Here is a 10,195-nt window from a genome sequence, read left to right on the forward strand (position 1 = left end):
GTGCCAGGGCTAGTTTGTGCTTTCATTCTCAGGAGAGAATGACTCTTAACCTGGTGTTAACCTGTCTCCAGACTCTTAACCTGGTGTTCGTCTGGAGACAGGAGCGACCAGCTCTTTCACGCACAGTTTTGTGGTGATTTCAGCGGGGTACCTATCGGGGGAGAGAATGTCATGCTAGCTGCTGGATTGGCACCTAGATTGTGTCGCCTGGAAGATGCACCCCCAAGTGGAGGCTTGGCGATGTCTCAAGATAAAATTACTGGCTGTGTAAATGAGGAGTAAGGGGGTAGGATTCAGGATCATCCCATCTCTGTTTGGGACAAGGGGACAAGACTGTGTTGAAAATAATCTAAAATCCCTTTTTCCTTCATGACAACTGACCTAAAAGGGCTAGATACATCTAAGCTGTAATGTAGTCTTTTAACTCATTCAGTGCCGAGGGTGAATAAAGTCGCCCAACCTGTCAACATTCCAGAGTGCCAAGGGTGACTCTATTCACCAAAAATGCATAAATTATGAGGCTTCATTTTGCAGCCAATCAAGTGTTGTTGCTTGGTAAACACCACACTTGGAACTCTCTAGGTGGTGAGCGTTCCGGAATTCTTTGGCAGTTGGTGAGTTTAATATCAACAGTCAATGAGTTAAAGGAAAACAAGGAAAGGATGGTTTGTGTAGCAGGCAGTGGTATTGGGACGCATCCAGTGTAACCTATGGAAGCAGAGTGCAGTGCATTGTCAGGCCCATCGGGCGCATGTGACAGGTTTCTGGTCCCAGCAGCGGGGGGAGCAGGAGCAGCCTCCTCCTCCTCCTCCTCCAACTGTTGACAGATGGCGGCTCCCCTATAATCGCACACTTCCTCCATGGCTCAAACGTTTGCGGCGGATCGCTATTTTCACGGCCCCGTTTGTAAACAACATTCTTGGGCTTCCTCCACGTGCCCACGTGAGGTTGCCAGGGATACACACACAGACGGGCTTGTATTGTGAAATTTGAGAGGCGCTCTCTGAGAGGGGTGGGGTTGTTAATTTGGTTTTTCAATTAGAAGAGGCCACACAAGGTTAGGGTTTTACCTTTAAACGGATTGACCGCTTGGGCTAAATGTTTTTTGAAGTGCATAGACTGACAAGCTTTTATGTCAGATAATGAGTCACACTATTTCATTGATATTCTACCTATATGTGACCATATGTGTGGGCAGTCACATCACGACCAGACATCATCAAACTGCAACAAGGCTCCAGAAATCCAGATTTTCTATGTAATTATCTGAATAAGATCTAGTAATTTTACCCTCTCTGCTCCTAGTCATAATGAAAACCCACTTCTACTTGATTTCACACACAACCATCCAGATTGGCCCTCCTGAAGTAGCTACATACTGTCTAACAATGTGACCAAACTGTGGACCTTGCAGATGTAACACCAGTGACCTACACACCTGCTATGAACTTCAACTGAATTTCATTCTACAGGTTAATTCTCAGCAACAGCCTAGCAAGTGTCTTCAAGCAATGGAATAAAAAAATAAATTTAAAAAAGTGTCTTCAAGTGTCTTACCTGGAGCCATGAGGGGTGCTCTGCCATGGGGAGGCCCAGCCTGGTGAGGCACAGGCGGGTCCATGGGCCCACTGCTGCTGGCAGGGTTCTGGTGGGTGTGCCCGTGGCTCTGGAGGGGGGGTGGCCCGTGGTAGGGGTGAGGTTGAGGGTGTGGGTGAGGGTGAGGATGGGTGTTGTTGTTGTTGCTACCGGGGCCTGGCATGTTGTTGTTGTTGTTGCCCCCCCCGGGGGGTGGTTTGCCCTGGTTTTGCCCCCCCTCTGGGTTGTTCTTGTCCCACAGGTTGACCGTCTTGTTGTGGGCGGTCGGGTCGCCCCAAGCCGAGGTTCCGTCGTCGATCTCCATCTTGCGGCGGATGGATGGAGGGGAGGGCTCCTCCCAGCCCGTGGGCTCTCCCATGGGGTCCTGTTTGCCCCCTCCCCTGTTGCCCCCCCAGCCTGATCCACTCTGCTTGACTGGGCCAGTGCCTCCCCACGAGCTCATGCTCCCACCTCCTCCTCCACCACTATTGCCATTAGGGCTCTCCTGAGGCTTGCCCCCCCATCCTTGGGCAGGGCCGCTGGGACGTTGGGGCGCTGTGTCTCCCCAGCCCCCACCTCCACCTCCGCCTCCAGACACCCCCGGAGCAGGCTTGGAGCCCCAGCCTCGAGGGCCCTCCTTCCAGCCTCCTCCATCTCCTTCCCAGGGAGGGTTGCTGTTGGGACTGCTCTTCTTCCCGTCTCCCGTTGTTTCTCCCCAGTCCCCTCTGTTCCCGTTGCTCCCCCCTCCTCCCCCCCCAGCTCCGTTGCCCCAGCTGTGAGAGGCTTTGGGATGGGTCTCTCCCCAGCCCTGGGGTTTGGTCTTGCCGTTATTGGAGTCGTCCCAGCTTGGGGACTTCTCCTCTCCCCAGGACTGGGCCCCGCTCTTGGGCTGGGCGTTGGTCCCGGGGCCTCCCGGTGGGGGGTTCCCCCAGCCCCCTGGGCCGTTGTTGTTGTTGTTGTTGGGGGGTTTCTTGTTGCTGGGTTGCTCTCCCCAACCAGAGCCGGGCAGGTTGGCTGGAGGCATGCTTCCACCCCAGCCTGGGGCACCCTGTGGACCAGGCCGAGGACCAGGCCCGGGACCCTCGCTCTTGCCCCCGAGGTCACCCCTCTGAGGCGGGCAGAGGTTGGGGTTGGGAGGCCCTCCTTGAGGGTTGGTGGAGGTGTTCGGGTGGCCGCCGGAGCCCCAGGTGTCGGTCCCGTTGTCGTTCTTGCGTTTGGCACGCGCGGCCTCCTCCATGTCCCAGGAAGTGTGCTGGCGGACAGGCGTCTGGCCCCAGCCGGTGTTGCACAGCACTCTGGGGTCGAGGTCGGCGGCGGGGGCGGGCAGCGGAGGGGTCAGCTCGTCCCTGGACGGCCCGTCGTCACGCCGGCGCCCATCCATTCCGTCCCCATCGCTCGTCGCTGCGGCCTTGCTGGGGGCTCGGGTGCCCCAGGATTTGACCTGGTCCTGAGGAGGAGAAGAGGGGGCGTCCCACCCTTGGGCCCCCTCACCGGAGCGCTGCTTCCCCCAGTTTCCGCTGGTCTGGCCCCCGCCACCCCAGCCTCCGGAGCTTCCTGCCCCACTGCTTCCGTGGCCCCAGCCTGCCCCGGATGAGTCCCAGCCCGAGGGCTCCTTGGAGGAGGAGCCAGACTTGGAGTCTCCGTTGCTGCCCCAGGCGGCGGCACTGCCGTCTTCTCCGTTGACCTGCGAAGCTCCAGGGGGCGCGGCCTGGCCGTGGGCGGCGCCCCAGCCGGACGGGCCTCGAACGGGGCTGGGGGGCTCCTGCTTGCTTGTGTGATTTGGTCCGTCAGTGTTAAGGTTCGGAGGTTCGGAGCTCAAAGACACGTTTGTGGAAGGGGAGGGGTGCGACTCCGAGGGATCACCCCAGGAGCCTCCTCCTCCTCCTCCTTCTCCGCTCCCTATGTTGCCGTTGTCCTGGGTGGGCGGGGCGCCCGGCGGGGTGCAAAGGTTGGGCGGGGGTTGAGGAGGGGAGTTGGGGTGGGCTCCCCCCGAGCTGCCACCACCTGGGCCGGCCCCGTCGTGACCCAGCACGGGCCAGGCTGAAGGGTTGGCGTTGGGGTTCAGGTTCAAGTTAAAGTTGGAGGCAGAAGAGGAAGAGGATGATGAGCCCCACCCCCTGCCTCCTCCTCCTCCCCCTCCCCCTCCCATCGGGCTATCGTTTTTCCCCTCTCCGCCTCCCGCCGAGGAGTGAGGGTTACAGTGGGCGGGTCCGGGCCCGGGCCCAGAGCCCCATCCCCGATTGGCTGAGCCCTGGCTGGAGACCATGCCGGTTCCAGTGTGATTGGCTGAGCTAGGCCCAGAGCTGGCTTTGCTGCTGGGGTGGCTGGCAGGGAAGTGGCCGGTCTGGCTGTTGGCCCCTGTGGCCATACTCATACTACTGCTGCTGCTGCTGCTGCTGCCCGGACCACCGGCGTCAGTGTCCAAAGGGCATCCTCCCGGGGGGGCGTGGCTCTCGCCACGGGAAATAGAGGGCCACGCCTCCGTGTCTCTCTCGTCGATGATCAGTGGATCCCAGCCGCTGTGATTGGACGCGGACGAGGAAGATGTGGCTGTCGCGGAACTCTGATTGGCTGCTGATGGGTGTCCCCAGCGGGGATTCTCATACTGGGCTCCCAGGCCACTGTGTGGGGACAGCTCTGCTGGGGTAGGGAAGAAAGGAGGGATGGATGGAGGAAGGGAGAGAGAGAGAGAGAGGGAGAGGTTAGCTAAGTGTTTTCTTTTTCCTTTTTGTTTTTATTATGAAATTTCACTGCAAATACTGATATTGTTTGATTGTTGCGTTGTTCAGGAGTTGCTTAAAGCAAGTATCCCAAGCATACCCTAAAGCATTCCATTACATTGTATCCTGTATATTGTGTATTACATTCAAATTTGATTAGATTTTGATTTGAAGTGGTAAGCACACCATCATATGCAAACATGAGACAAGACACCATGGCAACAGTTCAGGCATCCAAGTGTAGGAAAGACACAGCGGTTGCTTTATTAATCTAAATGATTTACCGATGATGAGAGCCAATGAATGATGATGATAAAAGCCAATGAATTAGGCTGTAGTAAAAAAATAAAATAAAAAAAAAGCTACAGATAATCAAAGGGAAACTAATCAGATGTTATCGTGAATAAAAGAAGAAGATATACTTGATTGATCCCAGAGGGGAAATATATACATTTGTGCAGAAGGTATCCCACCACATGCACCTTCATCGCATCATACAACTGACATACAGGACTAACACAAGACAAACACCCAAAAGGAGGAATCCCACTAGCAGCAGAAATGGAACCTTCAATAGGGCATAAAGCTTCAGAGCTCATTGTGCCATCATCGTATTGCCCATATACTCATGACATTGACTATTCAACCGTGTCAGGGAACAGATGACGTTCCACCGTTCAACCCTCGGTGATCATCAGAACTCTTCACGCCGTGTTTTGTTTACCGTTGCTAAATGCTTGAGCTCTCTGAGCCAGAGTGACATCGACTTCCTCTGCTGCTTGTTGGCGTAAGCTGCTCAGCCTCACCCCTGACCCCTGAGGTCCGCAGCTACTGTCCTGACCCGTATGTGGCAGGAGCCAGAACTCTGTCTTAAGATGCCCAGACACAGACCAGACAAGACCTAGACCCAAACCCAGACTAGGACCAGACCAGACGCAGACCTAGACCAAAACAGACCAGACCCAGACCAGCCCAGCTCAGACTAGGACCAGACTAGACCAGACCCAGACCAAGACCAGACTAGGACCAGACCTAGACCAGAACAGACCCAGACAACTTCTTTCCTCAAATGAGAGAGACTAGACTAACCTTTCTGACCGGCATCCCATTGACAGCCTGACTGGGTCAAAACCTCAAACTGGCCAAACCGTTAACCCTCACCAAATGTTCCAACCAATTCGGAAATTCAAATCCAAAATCGGCTTTCTGGTTGGTCCGGTTGACCTCAGTTTATCCCGTCCTTCGAACTTTGCCTGTGTGTCGACATCTTTGCTCCTCAAAGTCAAACACCGCTGTGGTTCCTTCTTCTCCGACACACGAGACGTCGCTCCAGTTGGGACGCGCCTTGGCTACGGAGACACCCCCGGATCATCTGCTGCATACGGAGTGAGTCAGTACAAAAGCTCCCAGCTCTGAGTCCTGCATGGCGCCGCAAAACGCTCTGGCGCCGTGTCAACTCATTCGTTGTTGTTGTTGTTGTTGTTGTTGGTGCTGGTGCTGGTGCAGCCTCGCATGCCTGCTCTGCATGCAGAAAGCTCGCCTCGTATCAGATCTTTGCAGGCAGCGGGGAGCGATTAGCAAGCCTAGGCTGTCCTCCCTCCCTCCCTCCCTCCCTCCCTCTCTCCGCAGAGCCCACTTTCGATGGTTTAAAAAGAATGAGAGGAGAAAAAAGACAGAGAGGAGGGAAAAAGAGAGAGAGAGAGAGAGGGGGGGGGGGGGGGCGGGAAAGGGCAATGTGTTTCTGTCCTTCTGTGGCGTCGCTGTGTAGTACAGGACGCCATTTTATCAGAGCTGAACTGGAGCCAAAACAGCTCAGAGCTACCGTCTGTATCTCTCTCTCCCTCTCTCTCCCTCTCTACAGCACGCTCGCCCCTCTCTGAAACAGCAGGGAACTACCCGAACCATATTAGTCACAACTGTAACGGCTGCGACACCGTCTTTTATGGGATTATCGAAGCGTTGCATGCATAAACAGACGAGCAAGCAATACGATGCAGAGGAGAGAGAGAGAGAGAGAGAGAGAGAGAGAGAGAGAAAGAGAGAGAGAGAGGCAAGTCTAGTAAGCAGAGGGGTAAAAGAAGGGTGTTACTGGGTGGTCACAGCTGAGCACGGTCAAATACCTGAGGAGACGTACCTCCCGACCATCCTGAGGAGGGACTAGGTTCGGTGCGAAGCGGCGGACATCCCCCGTCTCAATATGTCTGCTCGACTCACCAGGCTTCTAAGGCTCATTTTTGAAAAGCTGCCAAGAAAGCTGCAGCTCTCGCGCTCTCTCTCTCTCTCTCCTCTCTCTCCCTCCCTCCCTCCCCCCTTCTCTCCCTCCCTCCCTCCCCCCCCCCTTCCCTCCCTCCCCCCTTCTCTCCCTCCCCCCTCCCCATTCCACAAAGCTTTGGCTGGATTTCTCCTCTCTCTTGTTTTATTTAGAACTCACTCTTTTCCTGTCCTGAAAGCGAGCGAGCCCCTCTGTGTGTGTGTGTGTGTGTGTGTGTGTGTGTGTGTGTGTAAGGTGCACGAAAGTTGATGCTGAGAGTATTGTGTGCTCACGAGGGAGGACGGAAAAACAAAACAAAGAGGAGATTCCTCCCCCCCACCCCCTTCCCTCCCCCTCCCCCTCCTCCGCCTCTTTCAGGCTCGCAGAACTGTCAGTAAACATTTAGCCAAGACCACTCCATCTGCAATTAGCACTGCCGCCCACAATGGAAGCCTCTTGAACAGTGGCAGAGGACGCAGCAGAGAACAGCAGCAGAGAACAGCAGCGTGCTGCGTCCCTCCAGTGTTCTGGAATGGCACTCTTCAAATCTAACCGCACGCACACGCACACGCACACGCACACTCTTTATCATACACACACGCACGGGGACACTCAGATTTGATAGGCCACCAGTATAGATGATGCAAAAAAATTACAGACAGACACAGACAGACACACAGACACAGACAGACAGACAGACAGACAGACAGACACAGACACAGACACAGACACAGACAGACAGACAGTCTTTCTATGGCGCCAGTAAAGTACCGTGGCCTGGGGTGGTCCAGTGGTCTGGTACCAGTACCGTGCACACACATGCCCATGTCGCCACGGGTTGGAACCTGGCCCATGCCCTGCTGACATGTCCTCTCCTCCTGACCTCCTGTCTTCCTCTACTCTCTCTATCCAACAAAACAAAAACAATATGAGAGTGGGACTGTCTCAGTCACACACGCACACACACACACAGACCACCCCCACCACCACCCTCTCAGTCACACACACACACATATTAGAGTAGATAGACTGTCCCTCTCAAAATAAACAAAAAACATCTTTCCACAGCGTGGTCTGAAGTGACCGAGGGGGTGGGGGTGGTCTGTGTGTGTGTGTGTGTGTGTGAGATGAAAGCTGAAAGGGGGGTGGGGGGGGTACCAGAAGCTCGCTAAAGAACAGCAGCACTTTTAAGAGATGAAAGCATCTGTTGCGTTTGGCCTCTGAAACGTGCGATACGTCAGACTCCGCCCAAGAATGGCGCCTCGTTACGGGCCGACCCGACACGCAGTGAGGTCTTCCCGGACACTGTGATTGGTCACTTTGGGGGTCTGCAAAAGGCCCTCTGCATTGTTTTCCCCAGAAACTCAGATGGCGAGTCAGAGATCGAGCCTCTGGCTCTGTCATTAATGTCGCTGAAGCTTTTTCCTTCATTTAACTGTTTATCTTCCGTTTCCATGGGTACGCCCCCTGGTCTGTGAGAGGTCAGGGACTGATAGGAGAGGTGGAGGGGGGGGGAGTGAGGGAGAGCATGAGATTGGGAGGGAGAAAGGGAGGGAGGGAGGGAGAGTGGGAGGGAGGGAGGGCATGAGATTGTGAGGGAGTGGAGGGAGGGAGGGAGGGAGGGGTGTCAGAGTGAGGGAGAGAGAGCATCAGAGTTTGAGAGCAGTGTGTGAAAAGGGAGGGGAGGGAAGCTGGGGAGTAAGAGAGAGAGAGAGAGAGAGAGAGAGGCTGGCGGGTCTCAGCTGGGCCAGCATGGCCTAATGAAGCCCCCGGGGGCGGGGGGGGGGGGGGGGGGGGGGGGGTAGAGTCAGAGCTGCTCTTTCATCGCTGCCAGACAAACAGAGCGCTCTTCATTTCCACAGACCGATCCACTCACACCCTGCATCATCCTTCTCCCTTCATCCTTCTCCCATCATCCTTCTCCCATCATCCTTCTCCCATCTCCCAGGGCCTTTCCCTGGCTTGGACTGGACTGGCCCCAGGTCTAATGACGGGGCTGGGAGAGGGAGGCTGCTCCAAGGGGTGGAGGCGGAGGCCACAAAGCAAAGCAGGGCTCCGTATGCAGAACATTCAGAGAGGGAGGATACAACCACCAGGTCACCATAGCAACAGGGCCGTAGGAAGAGGATACAACCACCAGGTCACCATAGCAACAGGCCCGTAGGAGGAGGATACAACCACCAGGTCACCATAGCAACAGGGCTGTAGGAGGAGGATTCAGAGAGCTAGAGGTCAGAAGACCGGAGCCAGCCAGCTTGCACGCACGCACGCACGCACGCACGCACGCACGGGTGGCACAGAGCGTCAGAGGGTCTTACATAACCTCGTCTGTGTCCCCGCTCGCCCGCCTGGGCGTTCATGAAGCAGATCCGACCAGACACAACCAGGCCGGTGGCCATCGCGCACGGAAGGGACGGCTAAGGGTCCTCCTCCGGCTGCTCACCGCTGCAGGCACTGAGACGGCCACCTATTACTACTTGGTCCTTCGCACCGCGTCCACAAAACACACTCTACTCAAAAGACGTCTTCTATGTTATATCGGAATTTTCCTTTCAATCTCTTCTTAAAACTCTTCTAAATGTTTATAGACAAGCCTTTAATTGGTTAATTAATAATTAAATGAAGCCTTTAATTAAATCTCTTCTTTAACCAACAAGCCTTTAATTGGCCCTTATTGTTTTTAATGTGTTGCGTTTGACTGTTTTCCGGCTTCGGTTTTTGTTTTTTATGCATTTCTGTTTTATCTTGTAAAGCACTTTGTAACTCTGTTTTAGAAAGGTGCTCTATAAATAAAGTTTATTATTATTAGTATTACTATTATTATTATTATGGGACCACTCCTGAATGGCGCTGCATGACACACTACCACTTTAAAATTTGTTAATAATAACAATAATAACACTCTACTGAAAACATGTTCATGAAGGATACATCAAAATGGGAAACGTTTGGTTTACAGCCTAAACATTGACGCACCGTTTTTACACAACGGTGTTGGTGTGTCAAACACCTAACCCAGGTCAACTCCTTCAAACACCTAACCCAGGTTAACTCCTTCAAACACCTAACCCAGGTTAACCCTAACCCAGGTTAACACCTTCAAACACCTAACCCAGGTTAACACCTTCAAACACCTAACCCAGGTTAACTCCTTCAAACACCTAACCCAGGTTAACTCCTTCAAACACCTAACCCAGGTTAACTCCTTCAGTGCCGAGGGTGAATAAAGTCGCCCAAACTATCAACATTCCAGAGCGCCAAGGGCGACTTTATTCAACCCCCCCCCAAAAAAGCCACATAATCGCAAGGTTCCTGGTTTGATTCCGACCCTCGACCCATCTTGCATGTCGTCCCTCCTCTCTCTCCCATCCTTCCTGTCAATCTCTACTGTCTCTATCCTAATAAAGCAGAAATGCCCTAAAAACATATTTATTTATTTTTTAAATTAAAAAAAATAATTATGAAGCTGTATTTTGTAGCCAATCAAAGTGTTGTTGCTAGGTAAACACCACATAGAACACTTGGAACACTCTAGAATCTAGTGTTCCAAGTGTTCTATGTGGTGTTAATTTTTTTAAACTGCCAAAGGATTCCGGATTTCACACACCATCTAGAGTCTAGAGTGTTCCAAGTGTTCTAGAGTCTAGAA

The 10,195-nt window shown here is 53.7% G+C and overlaps 1 protein-coding gene across 1 annotated transcript in view; it reads right to left on the minus strand.

Moving 5' to 3' along the window:
* tnrc6c1 (trinucleotide repeat containing adaptor 6C1) overlaps positions 1-10,195 on the minus strand; it is a 44,693-nt gene that overhangs the window by 13,817 nt on the left and 20,681 nt on the right. Inside the window, exon 5 of the mRNA XM_083677440.1 lies at positions 1,558-4,215. Coding sequence (XP_083533566.1) covers positions 1,558-4,215 — 2,658 coding nt within the window. The remainder of the gene's footprint in view (positions 1-1,557; positions 4,216-10,195) is intronic.

The sequence above is a fragment of the Argentina silus genome (assembly GCF_951799395.1).
Source record: "Argentina silus genome assembly, chromosome: 9".
NCBI lineage: Eukaryota > Metazoa > Chordata > Actinopteri > Argentiniformes > Argentinidae > Argentina > Argentina silus.